The following is an 18407-nucleotide window of genomic DNA, read 5'->3' on the forward strand; positions in this document are numbered from 1 at the left end:
AGTTTTCACCTACATATCATATTTTTGGAATTTGACAAACATTTTTGAAAATTGTATAGTTTAATTCTGTTTAATTTTTATAGATGTTCGAATCTGCTGAAATTTTCTAAATTACTCAAAATCAGGGCAATACATAACTACCCAAAAAATGCAGATGTTTGGAAAATTGGCAATTTACCAAAACTTTTTCCGGAAATTCAAAATCCTTTGAACTATGAAGTATACAAATAACTATGTATTAATATAAATTGAACAGACATAAAGTAAGTAGACATGTATACAACAATAAAAATAGTCCAACAAGAGCAAATATCTCTTGAATTTTTATAATTTTCAGTCAAAGTTTTGGTAAAGTGCCAAATTTTTCAAAAATTTTAAATTTTGAGTAAATGTAAAATTTTTGTGAAAAATTTTTCTCACTACTAAAATTTGTAAATTTTGGCGCTATAAGAACGGCTTTTGAGAATTTCTGCCAAGACGTTACCATGGTACCACACACTTTTTCCGCATTCAGAAAACCCTTTTTTTCATAGTTTTGTAAAAGTTTTTGTTTGGAATTTAATATAGACATACATGGAAATGTTTGTTCTTTTTGAAAATTGTTCTACTTTTAATTGAAAGTTGCAACATTGTTTTTAAGTTTAAAAAAACTGTTTTTTAACTTTCCAAACTTTCCAATTGAAACCAGTGTTATTTTTAGGAGTTTAAAATATTTTTCTATATTTCTGGAAAAGTTTCCAAAAAATTATTCACAAAGATCTCTGCAATGAACCTTAAACCCTAAAAAAAACCTTGATTATAGTTTCCAAAATTTGCGGTTTTTCAGTTTTCGTTCAATCTTCAAAGATGTCGTCTTCTTTGGAACCATCTTCATCTACTCGTATCGAGGAAGAAACTAGTTCAGTTTGGAGTTATACAGATTCGATGTTAGACGTCTATGACGTCCATGATCCCGAAGAAGTAAATACTCAAGAATTGTTCGATAAGCCACGTGGTCAGAAACGATGGATCGGAAAAGAACATCATCGAGGAAAGGAACGCCTTCATAATAATGTGAAGGATAGGACCTTCATCGAGAAAACTATTAAGGCTACAGAGCCTTTGAGCAAGGTAAGTGTGTTTTAAGATGAAACAACGGTAGTCTGGGAATAGTTAAAAACCTTCTAAGGTGTTGAAATGCCCAAAATTCATGTTAAAACTTTAAAATAATTTTTTAAATTTTTTAAAAATTTACCGTCAAAAAGTTGTGAAAACTCAGTTTTCAACTGTCATAATTTTGGAAGTCGATCAAAAAATGTTTTTTTTTTCTACGAGTTTTATGATTTAATCTAGTTCCAACTTTTCCTATTTAAAACATTTTAAAGGCTCTTTGGAAAGCCTGGCAACTTACCTATACGTTTTGAAAAATCTGAAAATTTCTGAAAATTTTATTATGCTCAGGGAGTTTAGACCAATTTCCCACTGCTTTAACTCTATGGTGAGCGCCATTTAAAATTTTTTGACAATTTTCAAACCAATTTTTATTTTGTAGTTAATCACTATTTGGAAAAGTTGACAAGTTACCAAAACTTCTACTGAAAATTTTGAAAAACATTCTCAAAAAAATTGAAGTTTTTTTGTTTAACTGAATTTGTGAAGTTTTACCAAAATATTTCAAAATTTTCAGAATGCTACAAAGAAAATTGAAGCATCTACCAGAGATGGACTGGATTTCAATATCGTCTACTCTCTCGACAAGAAGAATCGGTGGCAAACAGCGGACACCATAACGCTACTAGGAGCTACTCCAGAAAACTTGAAAGCAGAAGTTGTCGAAAGAAATGGCCTCGAGCAATGCGGATTACAGCATCCGAATAAATCAACATTTGCAGTTCATTCGAAACAAGTCAATTTAGATAAAGAACCCGGAGATTTTGATATCAGAAGTGCGACTTCATCGGGAAAAGGCCAACATTATTCAAATTTCCTTCCGGAAACAAGAGAATTCAGTAAGAAGGCAAATGCAAAAATGATGACGATTAGGGGACAAGATCAGGAGGATTTGAAAACTCGAGAAGTGGAACAGCCCACAATATCCTATAATCTTTATAAAACCCACCCAAACCGAGAGGTTGGTGGAGGACAGTTATTCAAGCCAAAAGTTGCCTTCAAATCCGGACGCCACCGAGCTAACAATAAGATTGACCTGGAAAATTATGATTCTTATGAAGAAGATTTTGATGAAGAATATGAGCAATCTAATGAACTAGTGCCCCAACGTCCATCTGAAAATTCTGTGGATTTATCCACATTCGTTGTGGAAAATCGGGAGAAGCAGTCTAGAAAATCTAAAAGAAATGACAATGAAATGTCCTATGAAATAGTTGAATCACTGAAGCCTGAAACTGAATACTGTAACTTATTTAATATTCAAGACTATCTTCGTAATGAGGGATACACTTTCGAAAGTGCTGAAATCACTTTTCACAATCAGAAACAAAACATGGAGCATCAAATGGAACAGCTCCGAGAGGAGGATAACAATTTGGTTATTAAAACAATTCAACCTGGACAATATTTGATTGATGCATCCGAGTGGTGCCAGTTGGATGGTGGAATTAAAGATGGAGAACCTACGACAATCATTGTTATTAGCCATGTTAAGAGGAATCAGTACAAGTGAGTTTTTTTGGAAATCGAAAAATCTTGTAAAAAAATCCCAATTTCTAAAAAAATTCCAGTGATTTCTCTGTTTTGAAAAAAAAAAGATTTTCAAATAACAAACAACATTTTTTTGATAAAATTGTAGAATCCTCGTCTTTTCCATACATTTTCCTATAATTTTTTTCCAGTTTTTCCATTTTTCGATTTGTCAAAAATTTTGGCCATACCCTTGACAAGTGAAAATTTGTTTTAAAATCACTCATTTGGTGTGAAAATATTATAGTATGGAAGCCGACCTAAAAAAAATTGTTCTGACAATTATTTTGGGTTGCTTTTTTTTTAAATTTTACACATCTCTTTGTATTAAAACATTATAGGATGTTGAACCTGCAGTCCATGGAATTACAAAAAAAAACTATATTTTTGGCAAATTTGGCGATTTACCAAATCTTAGACTAAAAATTCTGAAAGTTCTAATTGTAAGCATGTTGGAGTGTTTTGTTTCGGTCATTGTGGACTTTTATATGACAATTTCCTTAAGTTAATGTTTTCAGGGTTCTCGTCAATTCAACTATTGCCGTACATCCTTCAAAAAAAGGTTCACAACATTTGAAGCAATTGATATCGAGTGCAATGACTTTCCGAGAGGCTGTTTCTAGAATCACTACCGAAATTTTGACGAACCGAAAAATAATTGAGTAAGTTCAGATTTTTGAAATTCTCAATATCAGACTCTTTTCAGAACAATGAAAATGTCAACTTTGCTATATGGAAGGAAAACAGTTCCCGAGCTTCTTCATGACAGCTATGAATGGGAGAATCAGCTTGTGAATATGAATTGGCCTAATCAGTACTATCACTGCACATGGGCAAACTCCGAAGAGTTGAGCACAGTTGGTGGAAAGTTGGAATGGAAGGACTTATGCGATATGGTTAGAAGAGAGAATAATGGGACTTTTGATAATGGCAAACCTGACGAAAAATGTGGTGTTTGCAATCAGAAAACAGAAGCAAAGGAAATATTCTTGGTCGAAAGTGAACTCACAACCAAATGCACAGACTGCCTCAAAGACGAATTCTACAGAGAGTTCAGAGCAAGACGTCTTCCAATCGATCTTCAAATCAAAGCTGTTGATGAACTAGAACTCCTTTCAACATTTATACCACTACCAATTGTTAATTTGTATATCAGAGTGAGTAACAAATTATTTCTAAAAATTGATTTTGAATATTAATTTCAAAATCTATTCCAGATGGTCTCAGAAACTACTTATCAAGATCTCGGCGCACTCGGCAGTTTTGAAAAATGCCCAAAATGCAAGTCAGCTGTATTTTTCGACGAGGTCGTTGAGGGAAATGATAAGAAAACTCAAAATCGATCCTGTCCATGTGGATATTCTTGGTGTAGACAATGTAATAAAGTTCCACATTGGCCATTGAAATGTGGAGATTTTGCGGAATGGGACGAGAAATGGCTCTTGAGATGTGAGTTTTTTAACGAGAATATTCAATCTCAAAAAATTAAATTTTCAATATAATTTTTTTAAAAGAAGGACTGCCGTAAATGACGACATTACGGAAAAATCTAGTTTGTGTTCGAATACTTATTTTGCCCTTAAACGAACATCTGGAAAGTTTAATTGGAATTTAAAATTATTAAAAATTGGAATTGCCGCAAATCTTTTTTGAAAATTTGTATTATTTCCAAAGTTTGTTTGACTTCATTTGAGTTCCCGCTTAGAATCATACACATGCCAGGTACTTCCCATACAATTAAATATTTAATATTTCCAGATGCCGTGAAAAATGCTCAAGGAGCCGGTGACCAGACTCTCCTTCAAGTTGCATGTTCCTGTGGAAAAGAAGTTTACAGTTCCCTGCTCCCAGAAGAATTTCTAATCTGCCCCAACTGCAAAATAACTATCGATACGCACACAATGTCTACTGTATGGAAACACGAATACTTCCCATTTAACCCCCGGTTCCGGAAACTTGTTGAAAGTGATTATACGATTCTTGGTCGAAACTATAACGAGCGTCCATATGTACCACCAATTGCAGTTTATACGGAGCTTGAAAAGATTCCTGGAATCAAAGCTTCCGTTATTGAAACATGTGCAGCGGCGAGAGATGTGAGATATAATGTTCATACAAGAAATCGAGCTGTAAACCGTGAACATGTCTTGATTCGGAAAGGAGTTTTGAGCCCAGAAATCATGGGGAATCTGTTAGGGACTACCGTGTATCTAGTGGAAAACGTAACTGCGTGGATGTACATGACAAGTCAATATGATAGAAATATCAAGAACACTTTGGAAAGTATGATGGAAAATCGAAAGAATTTGTTGAGTAGTCTGGAAAAAGAAGATTTAGATGCAATCAAGGAGTGTGCTAAAAAATTGAGAAGAGACATCGATACTGTTGTGCAAGCCGTAGAGACGAAAGTGAAAGATGCGAAAATAATTTAATTTTTCATTTTTATTGCTCAATAATAAATTATTTTGTCATTTTCAAATTGTGTAACATTTAATGCTCTTAAATAAATTTATATTCTTTTAATCATTGATGATTCTAAAGTTTGAAAGTTTTCAGGCACCCTGTAATTGTAGGCTAATTTGTTTTAATCTAAAAACATTTATTTGGTCAAAGAAAAATTAACGTACAATGTGTCATTTTAAATTTATCCTAACATTTAAAGTTTTTTGGAAATGGCTGGTCTCTCACTGTGTTCAAGAGTGATTATTTTTTGAAGCGAAAAAACAATTTTAGCTTTTGGCTCAAAAACTGCTGAAGAAAATAAAAAATTAGTTAGAACCCATAAAAAATGATACAAATCAAATTTTTCATCTGCCATTCGGTCTCTAAATTACCCCCAATCAACAGCCGTCCGAGATTTTTTTAGCAGCCCTTATCTGCAGGGGTGCGCGGTTGGAAATTTTTGGCAATCGGCAAATTCGGCAATTGCCGGTTTTGGAAATTTTCGGCAATCGACAATTCCGACAATTGCCGGTTTTCAAAATTTCCGGTAATCAGCAATTCCGGCAATTGCCGGTTTTGGAAATTTTCGGCCATTGGCAATTGCCGCGCACTCTTGTTAACCTGTGTAGGTCGCTTCGTCACTTTGATATACATTTATTAACAAATTTTCATTAATGCTACTTTTCTATTTTTTTAGAAAAATTCTAACTAAAAATATTGCCGTGTAGATTTCTTTGATCAGTTAAGTGTTGCTTGATAACATTTCCATTTTCAGAGCTTGAAGAACAGAATACGAATTTTGTGACCATATTTTTGTAGTCATGACACATAAAAATTACGAAATCTTTTTGCGTGTTCGTTGAGATGTTTTTCATTGTGAAATATGCTGCAATTCATTAGCTTTTTGAAAAGTGGTATATAAATACTGCGAAGTTTTATAAAACATTATTCGGTTTTTCTTAAATTTTCGCTGTGCTTTGACATTCTCCGTTCCCCATAGCAACTGAGCATCTAGCATAAAAAACATCAGCTTTCTTTTTTTTTTTTTTTAACATTTATTTTCTTCATTCGAACAAGAAAAACAGGTTCAAGATAACATTAGCTTTCTCTTACTTTTGTTACAAAGGACTTTTGATTCATCTATTTAAATTTTTTCTAGCGTTTTTTTATATCATCCATCATCATGTCGTGTTCATCAAATCCAACTCTATCCAACAATACGCAAGACAGCATGGAAACAATTTCCATTTACAATGATTACGATGTCTATGACCCAGAAGAGCTAGCAAATCAAGTGCTATTTGACAAACCACGTGGCGAGAAAAGATGGCTTGGAAAAGAACGTCACAAGGGAAAAGAACGGCTTTATAAAGATATAAAAGATAAAAACGTAATGGACAAAACCATTCAGTTGGAAGCTAACTTGAGTAAGGTGAGATTGTAATTTAGAAGTCTGCTAATTTTTTTTAAAATTACGTTTCAAATGTGATGTAGTCTAGTTTGCGACTAAACTTAAAAGTTTGCTTTTAGTCTAAAAAACGTGTTAAGCAGAATCCCCTAAATGACGCTTTTGGATATAATTACAATTCTATGTAATACTATTATTTCCAAGCAGCCAAAAAACAAAAAAAAACTTTACAATACAATTCCAGAATGCAATTAAAAAAATAGAGTCATCAACTGCTGATGGTTTTCAATTTAATGTTGCTTACTCTCTCGAGAAGAAAAATCGATGGGAAACAGTGGATTCAGTATCACTGTTGGCAGGAGCACCAGAAAATTTGAACTCAGAAGTTGTCGAGAATATCGGATTTCACAAAAAAGTGATTTCTCAAAACGAAAGGGTCAATGCCATGCAGCAAACGATAACCTACAATATCTATAGAACTCATCCGAGTGCTGAAGTTGCTGGTACTCAATTATTCATGTCAAAATCGGTGTCAAAATCTGGATGTAGTAGAAGGAATAAGAAAATTGACTTTAGAGAGTTTGAAAATTATGATGAGGAGTGTGAAGATGAAGATGAAACAGAACTTGAAAAAAGTTCCGATGAATTGGAGGCTCACAGCCCAACTACATCATCCTTAGACCTGTCCTTATGTTTCGTGGAGAAACGAAACAAAAAATCGAGAAAATCGAAAATCAGTGAATCATCAGCTTTTGAAGTCATCGAAAAGGAGAAGCTCGTAACAAAATACACAAGTTTATTGAATATTCAAGAATTCCTGAAAACTGAAGGTTACACACTTGAGAATGCTGATATTATTTTCAAAAATATGGAGGTTAAATTCGAAAAACAAATGGAACAACTCAGAGAAGACGAAACTCTTATCACAAAACGCCTGAGATCAAATCAATATTTTGTCGATGCATCCGGATGGTGTCAGTTGGATGGAGAAATTAAAGATGGAGAATTTACAACTATTTTTGTTATCACTCACCTTCGAAAAAATCAGTATAAGTGGGTCAAAATTTTTCATTTTTCACGATTTTCGAAAATATAACACAGATTCATTTTTAGCATTCTGATAAACTCTACTATTCCAAGTGATCCTTCCATAAAATGGCGAGAATATTTACAAAAAAAGATATCAAAAGAATTATCAATTCACAAGGCAATATCAAAAATCACCACGGAGATGTTAACCAATAAACGAATTGTAGAGTAAGTTTAATGGTTTTTAGGAGATTTTGTAACGGTTACGCTAAAAATACGGTACCAGGTCCCGCAGCGATAAATTTTTGATAATTGCTAAAAAGTGTGCGCTTTCAAAGAATACTGAAATTTTGGACTCTCGTCGCTGCCTAATTTTAATTAATTTTTCATATTTCTCTAGATTGAAATTACAGTACTATTTAAAAATTCACATGTTTTTGTATTTAACGAGTTGTTGTTGTGTCGAGACCTGTTTCCTTTTTACCAGCAAAAATTGCATGTTTTCATGTCTCGGTATTACTCTGAAGTTCCTTTTTAGAACGATGTCAATGGCATCAAAATTCTTTGGAAGAAAAACACTACCAGAATTTTTCAAAGACAGTAACGAATGGGAGAATCAGCTTGTAAATATGAACTGGCCTAACCAGTATTATCACTGCACGTGGGCAAACTCTGAGGAATTAAGCACAATTGGGAGAAGACTTGAATGGAATGATTTGTGCAAAATGGTTACAAAAGGAAGTACAATGGAAATTGAATATATTCGGGAGGGAATATGCGAGGAATGCCATCAAACCAAACAAGAACTTTTAATGTTAAAAGATGAGACTACATCCAAACGCACAGACTGCCTCATTGTCAGAGACGAGTTCTACAGAGAGCTCAGAGCAAGACGTTTTCCAATTGATCTTCAGATCAAATGTGCAGATGAATTGGAGTTGCTTTCATCATTTATACCACTTCCGATTGTTAATTTGTATATCAGAGTGAGTCAATTTTTTTCCTGATATTAATTTTAAAATTACATTCAAAAACTATTCCAGTTGGCATCAGAATCTATCTATCGAGATCTCGGAAAAATTGGCAATTTCGAAAAATGCCCAAAATGCAAATCAGTTGTACTTTTCGACGAAATCGTCGAGAAAAATGAAAAGAAAACTCAAAACCGATCCTGTCCATGTGGATATTCCTGGTGTAGACATTGTAATAAAGTTCCACATTGGCCATTGAAGTGTGGAGACTTTGCGGAATGGAATGAGAAATGGCTGCTGAGATGTAAGAAATCCACATTTGTATATTACTCAGTACTAAAAACAATTTCAGATGCCATAGAACGTGCTCAAGGAACAGGATCCCAGACGCTTCTTCAAATTGCCTGTTTGTGTGGCAAAGAAATTTACAACGTCCGGATGCCTGAACAATTTATCGAATGTCCTGGCTGCAAGACAAATGTAAATATGGAAACAAAGAAAATTTTCGAGAAACATTATTACGTTCCATTCGATCCTATAACAAGAAAGCTTGCTAAGAAAGGATATTACACGTATGAGGACAAAGAGGGTAAAACTATATTTCTTCCAAGAGCAACAATATCCACCGAAATTGAAAGCATTCCTGTAATCAAGGCGTCCGTCATTGAAGTATGTGTAGCGGCTAGAGATGTGAGGTACAATGTTCATACAAGAAATCGAGCTGTAAACCGAGAGCATGCTTTGATTCGAAAGGGTATTTTGGAAACCGAAATTGTAGAGAATCTACTAGGAACTGTCGTGTATTTGGTAGAAAACGTGACTGCGTGGATGTACACGACAAGTCAATATGATAGAAATATCAAAAACACTTTGGAAAGTATGATGGAAAATCGAAAGAATTTGTTGAGTAGTTTGGAAAAAGAAGATTCAGATGCAATCAAGGAGTGTGCTAAAAAATTGAGAAGAGACATCGATACTGTTGTGCAAGCCGTGGAAAAGAAAATTGGAAATCTGTAAAGGATTAATCGAACAAACTCTGTAAAATTTTTATTCCATCTGATTGTTTATGAAAAAAATAACATTTCGGTAAAATAAAGCACTGTTAGTATGCATTTTATTGTGTGCATAACGTCGTGATCTTTTGTTGTTTCAGATAAGTTTTACCTGTGCACAAACCGTGATTTCTCAACTGACAATCAGGTAAATCTATTCCACTCGAGATTAAACTTTATCCAATAGAAGACGGTTCATCCAGCTTTTTCAGAGTTTGACCTTGAAAAAACTGGTATCGAACTGGACTGTAATAGATTTACCAAAGCTATTAGTTTGAAAAATTGAAATAAGGTACTTTTATGAGTCAAATTCATAATTTCCATATAAAAATGGTTAGATGTAGCTTACTCGGAAACGGTGTAAAAAACATTTTTGGTTACACAAAAACAACGTGAAATTATGCCAATTTGGGTTATCAGTCAAAAAATTTTTGTGTCTAAAAAAAATCCAAACTCTTCAAAAATATAAACATCCAGGAAATTTTCGAAACGTACAAAGTGGAGTTTTTGAAATGTACTCGGCATTTGGCTCTAGACCCAAACATTTTTTTGGGCAAGAATCTAGAGCAAAATGCCGAGTACCTAGTGTAAACTTTTAGAACTTTATTTAGATTTCGAGTAGCCTCTAACATTTGCTTTCGATTGATGCATTAAGTGTTTGTCACCTCACAGATTGAGATTTTTATTTTTTCGTGACTTTTACAAAAAAAGCTGCCTGATTTCATAGCGCGTTCTAGTTCCAGCTGCCAAGTTGTGTTTGCAATCAGAAAAAAAAAAACATTTATTCCACATTTCCTCACATAATCAAATAATCACTGACAGATGCAAATCGCGAACACTCGCAACTCTGGATCTCTTTCGCCACTTCGGACATCTTGGAATGATCAGTTTCAAGCATTCTCGATACGGTTTGTGCACAATGAACATGGTAATTGTTGACAAAAGCCCGTGAAGCGCAATGAAAATAAACACGAGATTGTTGCAAATCTGGCTGAAAACATCAAATGTCCATGTGAAAAACACATAGAACATGGGAAAAAGGTAAACGATCATTGGAATCGAGACTTGTGCGTAGAGAGCATTTGAGAATTTCCGCTGTAGACATGATGTAACTCGGGAGAGTTTCTTGATACGCTTTCGGAGTTCGATTACAGAATATATCACGTAGAATAAAATTTGGAAAGTTATCAATACAGTTAAACCACCAACCATTGAATAGATAAATGGAACACTGGTAGATGTTAAGAAAAACTTTTCGTTTTTATAGATATTTTCAGGAATGCAGGGAAGAGTCTGTCAAATGGGGAAATTGGAAAACTAATTTAAAAAAATTAAACCTACCAAAATGGTATAATTCTCACTCTCCTGTCTACCCGGGAGTTTGATGTATATCGGGATCATAAAGCAAAAAGTCATTGTATAATTCATACCTATGTGAACATATCTTCCCAGCCTAGTTTTTAAACTTTGAGAGAACGGTCCGAATTTCATAGATTGACACCGATTCTTGAAGAAGCCCAATATAGAAATACCGGTAAATGCACCGCAAACTACAAGGCTGAAAGCCTGAATAAAAGAAGGAACACTCATTATTGAGAGGACACCTAGAGGTATTCCTCCAGGAACCGGAAATATTGTATACGGTATTACCAGGAAACAAACCGTTATGTCGAGCAGGGAACTCCTGAATTTATAATTTGAATTCAACTTTTGATCTGAACGATGATTAAGGATTCGATTTTCAATGTAAGAAGATGGGCCGTAATGACAGAATATATGACTGTTAAAAAATTTCAGGATTTTTGTCAATTTTATACAAATTTGCTATTGCGTTTCCCTGATAAAGTTATTTATTTTCTTAATTTTTCTTTAAATATCGTTTTTCAAACTTTCATACGCTTTAAAAAATCAAGAAAAGCGATAACTTTTGAAGGAAAACTCAAAAATATCGGGACTATTACAATCAACTACGCGGGAATTATTTTTGAAATTTGAAAATAAAACCATTATAAAAATTTACAAATCGTGTGTGCAAATTTGGCAGCGAATTTCAAACTGTTTTGTGGAAATTTTTAGCATTAAAAAAAATTCAATCAATACACTTCCAAATAAATCCATAAAAGTACCTACCAAAAATGTAGAAAAAACATGCTCCACTTGACAGCTGCCAATTTGGCGGGGGTCCGAAACAAGATAACATATCCTCCAAATAAATGAATCGGAACTTGCAAAACAGCCATTATGTGAAGAGTTGCGACGTATGTTTGCTGTGACGCAAACCCGGAATCGCCGAACTCGCACATACTCTTGTTATTTTGCATTCTAGAACGTGTGTATTTGTGTGAGGCTTACTAAAAAAGAAGTTGAGCTTGGCCAGTTGGTTTCTCTCTGTGCGACACCAGGTTACTTTGTATTGCTGTGTCATTTGATTAAGGCGGCATGCAGAAAGGATATACTGGGAAATACGTACTGCGATGATGAGAGAATTGGATTAGATTTTTTTTGAATGAAACGTAAAATTGGGAAACACGTAAAATTGTAATTTGTCAAATTGCAATTCAACATCAAACATCTGAAAAATTCTAATCTAATATGTAATTTTGGCGAATATAAATTTTGGAACATGGGTTCACATTTCCTTTCATATCTTGCAAAATTATACATTCTGGGAATTTATTTGAAAAAGCTATGAGTGACGCCACACTTTTCCAAAACACATTAGTTTTTTTTTCAAATTTGGCATTTTGGCAAATATTGGCTAACTTGGCAGCTTGATATTATTGGAAAACTATGAATTTTTTTCTTCAAAAATCAAGAAAATAAGTGGCCAGTAAACAGAAAATTTTTCCTGAGTCTATTTTTACTTTTCAGATTTTCCGTATTTCGAACAAAATTTGATGTTTTATTATAACTATTGAAAAATTATCATAGCCTCGAGAAACTTGGTAGGAGCCATCCAGAAAAAACGGGATTCCGGTGGCACCCAAATTCGCCGATTCTACTCTAAATCCGGTTTATTAAAATATTTTTGAGAAGCCTGAAATTTTTCAGAAATTTTTTGAATTCCACGTCACTATAAAGCAATAGAGGTTTCGAAAAAACTTCCGGCCATTGTACTATTTAAAATATTTACGTCATAAGGAAAAATATTATGATTACGCGTCAGCTGTAGTGTTTCAAAAATCATATTTTCACTGTCATAGTTTACAGAATGACCGTATTACGTAATTCTTCAAAACTGAAAACATTGAAATAATGCTCTTATCACTATTGTTTTCATTTCAATTTCCTACTATCGCGTACTATAAAAGAGCACGGCTGAAACTAAAATTTCAGATTTCCAAAATGTATTCTTCCGCCAAATTTCTTATTATTCTTTCTGTATTTGTTGTGGGGCTATCTGCTGCTCCAAGGCATCATAAGCACCATTCCACACCATCTGTACATTTGAAAACAGATGCTCCTCCACCACCACCACAGCCAACTGAACAAAAAGAAGATGTCTCAGACCTTCCTTTCATCGGAACAGAAGGCCCCGCGGAATCACAAACGGTATCAGTAGTAGATGGATCAGATGCTCCTGTGGAATCTCAAACGGAACCAGCAGAAGATAGATCAGATTCTCCTGTTATCGGGTCAGAAGGCTCCGATGAATCTCAAACAGAATCAGCAGGAGATGTCTCAGATGATTCTTTTATCGGATCAGAAGCTCCTGTGGAATCTCAAACAGAACCAGCAGAAGATAGATCAGATGCTCCTTTTATCGGATCAGATGGTCCTTTCATCGGGTCAGAAGCTCCTTTCATTGGAACAGAAGCTCTCGCTGAATCTCAAACAGAATTAGCAGGAGATGTCTCAGATGGTTCTTTTATCGTATCAGAAGCTCCTGTGGAATCACAAACCGAATCAGGAGAAGATAGATCAGATGATTCTTTCATCGGGTCAGAAGCTCCTTTCATCGGATCAGAAGCTCCTGTAGAATCGAACACAGAATCGGAAGAAAATTCACACGAAGATTCCGATGAGCCTGAACACTCTGACAGCCATGAAAACGTAAGATTTGATGAATAAGTTTCAAAACCTGTAAGATATAATTATTCAGGATCACTATTCCCCACCAGAGATTGACTCATCAGATGACCCGGTGCTAATTAGAAAAGGGCATGGTAAAAGGGGAAAGGTAGAGTTTGCTTACCGAAAACCATTCGACCTGATTTAATTTTTTCTTTTTTTTTCAGCATTTCACATTGGAACCAGAATTCGAGGAAACCACGGCAACTGTTTAATTCTCATTGGTTCTTTTTTCTGACCTTTTCTGATTAAATTTTTTTTGTAAATATATTGATGTTGTGAATAAAATTATGTATTTTAATGAGGATTTTTTTAAAAATAATGTAAAAAATGTAAAAATTAATTGATATCCACAACGCTTCAAGAACGTCTACAGATTTCTGGTCAGGGAATATGATTTTCTCTTTGACGTATGATGGGTAAGATCAAAACCATTTTTCACTAGTTATTTACTTGTGCTTAAATAAATGCACTCTATTCTGCAAAACTCGAAAAATGAAAAATGACAGGTGACGAGCACGAACTCTATCCATATTCTTCAATATTGAAAAGTTAAGTTATATTGCAAAGTTTATTCCATACAAGTTTATAAGATGCACACTTTTATGACGATTAGATGTTAATTATTAATTCTTCGAGCTCCAACTGAAATATAATTTTGATAACGCAAGCTTACTATATCTAGGAGCTCACCGTGTCCCCTTCCAGTTCAAGCCCTTCCAGTCCTGCTAGCGGAGAGTCAGTGTCTTTCACACAATCACAACCAGAGTCGGAATCGTATTCAATATAAAATGTCTCTGATTCTTTCATATTCGAATCTCCATTGCCTCCAACCAGAATATCAAATTCTTGTCTAAAAGGGGCAGCAAATATTCCAACAGTGACAATAGTCAGGAATAAAAGGGGTATAATTCTAGAAAACATTTTCACTGTTTGTATTTTTATCGTATAACTCTGGTTTTATAGTTTTACACTTATGTGTTATAATGTGTGCTTAACAAGTACAAAACAGTATTTTGTATTCGGTTTTTTGTGCACCTGTGTTTGACCAGCTGTTTTCTGTGGGATGTTTTGGAAACTTTGTCATTTGTGGCAATACATATGAGTCAGTGTTTTGGGAACTTAAATAATTTTTTTAATATTTAAAACAAATGGTTCATGATGAGCTAACGCCAGTGACTATAGCTTCATTTAAAAATAGAATTGCCCCAATGTTTTTAAAGCAACTGCGACCTAGGCCTAGCTAATACTTACTATCTACCTAGATACTGATACAATCCGATTGCTTCTTGTTGTGTATTGAGCGAGTGACAAGGAGAGAAGAAGTTTATTACAAGAGAATGTAAGAAGTAATGAATTATAAAGAGAGGTCGCTTACGCGATAAGTTCATGATGACCCAAAGGTCACGTCTGTATAAAGTTCAGGTTTACGTTCCGTCCACAACATCTCCCCTCTTGTATGACAAAAAGCCAGAAATTATGCCTGGGCTAGGGGCATCACGACCAGAGGCGGTATCTCGACCTCTGCGGCGAGTGGAGGCATGATCAGTGTTTGGGGCTGATCCTCGCACAACTTGTCGTGGGTGGCTCTGTCGAAGAGAATGACACAGGAGGATGCCGGGTTGGAAACGCTCGCCGTCACTCGCAACATCGGATTCCAGCAGGGGGTCCAGATGGGTTTCTTTGATTGGCGAACTTCCAGCAGTATATGATTGGCGACTCTTAGCCACACGGTGACGTCTTCTGTGGCTTTTCTTCAACGAACTCTTGCTCTCCGTGACATGAATCGTAGTTATATTTGCACCAGTAGCATTCCGAGCATTGCCGGCAACCGACGAGACGACTTCACGAGCAGATCGAGAACCAACAGACTCACAAGCTGACAAATCTGGAGCACTAAAACCAAAAACAGAAGAATCTGAAACTAAAACTGGAATAGCTTCCCTCCCCTCACCACGGACACCTTGAGCGACAAATTTTTGGCGGCAACTAGAGCGCGGAATGTTTTCCAAAAGCGACAATTTGCACGGATTTTCAATGAAGGATGAAGCATAGTCATTCCCACGGCTCCGGCGACCGCAAATGTGACGGAGTTGGTTCGTGTGAATCCTCTGAATTCTCGATCCCAACTGTACTTTATAGAGTACTCCGTTCACTTGTCTTTGAACAACTCCATAAATCCAGCCAAAATTGTGCTCTCCTTGAACCCGAGCAAGGCACAATTGCCCAATCTGAAATGCTTTATTGCGCGCAAATCTTACATACTGGCGCTTACTACTACGCGGCGCAGATGCAACAACATGTCTCCCAACATTTTCAGCACGATCTTTGTATCCAGTAGGAATCCTTGAGAACGAGTGCAGATTTTGCTTCGAAGTATCCACAGTGGATATATGATTAACCATTACGGCCAAAGCATCACGCATTTGAGGCGAGTGGCGCATCCAACTGGTGCCTAACAGATTATTGTTTCTGTTCCAGACGTATACATACTCAGTGTATTCGACACCTTTGACTTTGAACCATACGAGCACTCTACCTTTGACAGCGATTTCAGTACCATTGGCACAGCAAATTTTGTGGTGGACCTTTTCGAGATGCGGTTTCCCGATCTTCTGCCGGTTCTGGACACTGATAAGGGTGATGTCACTGCCTGTATCAAATGTGAAATCGATCTGTTGTCCTTCCACGTTCAACCGAAGACTAGGCGATGTCTGTCTTCCAGACCCAACCTCGAGCGTATTCACTTCAGAATGCTCAGTCTTACGATTGGTCACACCTGAATTGGTGGAACTCTGAGGACAGTCTTTTGAAACGTGCCCGACTACTTTACACTTGTAACAATACGGAGATCTGTAGTTTCCTTTTCTCGAATCCTTCTTCTTGTCATCTGCATCAACTTGGTTTACTTCGAATTTCGGATGTTTGGCGGGAGTTGCTGTGATGACTTTGGATTGCTGCTGCGTTTGGATGTAACGGATCCATTCGTCATGGACGTCGGATAACTTGAGTTTTTCATCTTTTCGCTCAAACTGTTCGCAATATTGCATCAAATAACGCTTTGCTAGGGCGTCCTCCGGCGCATCCATTCCACGTAAGAAGATAAAGATCGACCAATCATCTGTCGACATATTCGAGAGTTTCGCATCGAGAACTGCCTCACCAACGAGGTTCGTATACTCGAGCGGATCCATAGACGCTCCAGAGGCTCGACTGATAAGGAGACAACTCTGGCGTCTAATCATCAGACTACGCTGAGAACCGAAAGACTTGCTAAGAGCTTTGATAGTGTCTTCGAAAGGAACGCTATAGATATCCTCAACATCACGTTGTGAATCTACAAATCGTTGAAACGTCGATTCCTCGAGGCAAGCTACCAACATGCGATTTCTTTCGCGATTTGAGAGCTCAGCGCCATCTTCGGTAAATGTGAGCTTGTGCCGAGCAGGGCTGGGACTTTTTCGAAATCTCATTTTCGAGACCGAAAACGAAAATTTTCGTTTTAAAACACGAAAACAAAAACGAAAACGAAAATGGCACTGTTTCAAATCTACAACTGGGCTTACAGTTTTTAGACCATATGTTGCCTCAAAAGCTTTTTTGGTGGCAAGTACTCATTTACCTCTCTCTCTCATTGACTTACTTTGCTCATTAAAGGTGGAGTAGTGCCAGTGGGGGAGTTGTTAAAAACCACTCCATAGGTCTCAAAATGACCAAATATCATGATAAAACTTTTCAAAAATTTTTTGAACAATTTTTATTTACTGTCAAAAAGTGGCAATTACTCAGTTTTTGCCACTCATAATTTTGGAAGTCGACCAAAAAAAATTTTTTTTTCGACATTTTTTATGTTTTAATTTTGTTTAAATTCGTAGGGGTCAAAATATGCGACATTTCTTTAAATTTTCTCAAAAGCTCGTATTTTTCAAAATTTTTATTCGAAAACTTTTCACAAACTACCTTATATTCTCTATTAGTGCTTATAGGCCATAGAACTTAAAGCCCTTTTCGAACATAAGGATTCTACTGCAACTCTATTTTTCATCTGAAATTGTGTTTTGAACTTTTGAATTGAAGAAACAACAAGCTTTAATTTTTCAAAAATCATCAAAAATTTATTAGATACTGTGGAAATATGTTTTACTTGTTGCTTGAATGAATTTTTAGCCAAATACGGTGCATTCAATAAGAGAGCCCAACATTGGAGCTCAGAACAAAGAAACGTCCTGTCTTAAAATGAATGAATCTATTGTTACGCAAAAGAGTATTTTAATTGTTATCCAAAACTGAAAACTGTTGCCTTTTTTGTTTTTAAAGTTGAAATTCAGTACTGAGTCTTAGAAGAAAATAATTGATTTTTCAATACTATCCACACCGGAGAGCAAAATTTCGGCGAAAGTTCGAAAGAAAGTGGAAAAAATACCAGAATTAAATAAAGTCGTTTTATTTTCGTTTTTCGAACATTTTCGAAAACGAAAACGAAAAAATTCGTTTTCGTCAAAACCCCGAAAATAACGAAAAAACGAAAACGCGAAAACGAAAAAGTCCCAGCCCTGGTGCCGAGCCCACCACTTCGTGAAGGAATCTGGTTCCGACACATCAAAATGGTACTTGGGTAACTGACGCAACAAGTCACTCATAAGTTTTACGCTATTTAGCGGTTTTTCACCCCCAGCCACGAATCTAGGCTGATCCCCTTGCGCCGCGCGCAGCCGCTTATTCTCTTCCAGCAACGCCTGCGACATCTCCATCTGT

At 35.8% G+C, this 18407-nt stretch overlaps 5 protein-coding genes and 1 non-coding gene across 6 annotated transcripts; 3 read left to right on the forward strand and 3 right to left on the reverse strand.

Annotated features, from left to right (window-relative positions):
- The first annotated feature begins 826 nt into the window (after positions 1-826).
- F14F9.4 (IBR domain-containing protein) lies at positions 827-5204 on the forward strand. Its single transcript, NM_001392509.1, has 6 exons — positions 827-1110; positions 1667-2658; positions 3198-3341; positions 3386-3836; positions 3897-4128; positions 4438-5204. Exons 1-6 carry the CDS (start codon positions 847-849, stop codon positions 5109-5111), a joined length of 2757 nt encoding a protein of 918 aa, NP_001379609.1. The 5' UTR covers positions 827-846; the 3' UTR covers positions 5112-5204.
- F14F9.9 lies at positions 1262-1411 on the reverse strand. The gene has a single exon (NR_068725.1). It is a non-coding gene; the product is annotated as an Unclassified non-coding RNA F14F9.9 (non-coding RNA).
- Positions 5205-6304: 1100 nt separating the features above from the next.
- Positions 6305-9641, forward strand: F14F9.3 (IBR domain-containing protein; the record flags this gene model as incomplete). Its single annotated transcript, NM_071974.6, has 6 exons — positions 6305-6553; positions 6774-7582; positions 7643-7786; positions 8097-8544; positions 8602-8833; positions 8882-9641. 6 exons carry the CDS (start codon positions 6305-6307, stop codon positions 9544-9546), a joined length of 2547 nt encoding a protein of 848 aa, NP_504375.1. The 3' UTR covers positions 9547-9641.
- Positions 9642-10347: 706 nt separating this feature from the next.
- On the reverse strand, positions 10348-11971 carry srh-129 (Serpentine Receptor, class H). The gene is made up of 3 exons (NM_071975.3): positions 11712-11971; positions 10923-11265; positions 10348-10874 (listed from the first exon to the last, which is right to left on the reverse strand). Exons 1-3 carry the CDS (start codon positions 11882-11884, stop codon positions 10386-10388), a joined length of 1005 nt encoding a protein of 334 aa, NP_504376.1. The 5' UTR covers positions 11885-11971; the 3' UTR covers positions 10348-10385.
- A 955-nt stretch (positions 11972-12926) lies between these two features.
- F14F9.2 (Secreted phosphoprotein 1) lies at positions 12927-13951 on the forward strand (the record flags this gene model as incomplete). The annotated part of the gene is made up of 3 exons (NM_071976.4): positions 12927-13634; positions 13684-13761; positions 13820-13951. The coding sequence occupies 3 exons, from the start codon at positions 12927-12929 to the stop codon at positions 13865-13867; spliced, it is 834 nt and encodes a 277-aa protein (NP_504377.1). The 3' UTR covers positions 13868-13951.
- A 259-nt stretch (positions 13952-14210) lies between these two features.
- On the reverse strand, positions 14211-14580 carry F14F9.6 (uncharacterized protein). The gene is made up of 2 exons (NM_071977.5): positions 14346-14580; positions 14211-14297 (listed from the first exon to the last, which is right to left on the reverse strand). The coding sequence occupies exons 1-2, from the start codon at positions 14574-14576 to the stop codon at positions 14265-14267; spliced, it is 264 nt and encodes an 87-aa protein (NP_504378.4). The 5' UTR covers positions 14577-14580; the 3' UTR covers positions 14211-14264.
- Between the last annotated feature and the right edge of the window lie 3827 nt (positions 14581-18407).

This window comes from Caenorhabditis elegans, chromosome V (assembly GCF_000002985.6).
Source record: "Caenorhabditis elegans chromosome V".
In the NCBI taxonomy this organism is placed as follows: Eukaryota; Metazoa; Nematoda; class Chromadorea; order Rhabditida; family Rhabditidae; genus Caenorhabditis; species Caenorhabditis elegans.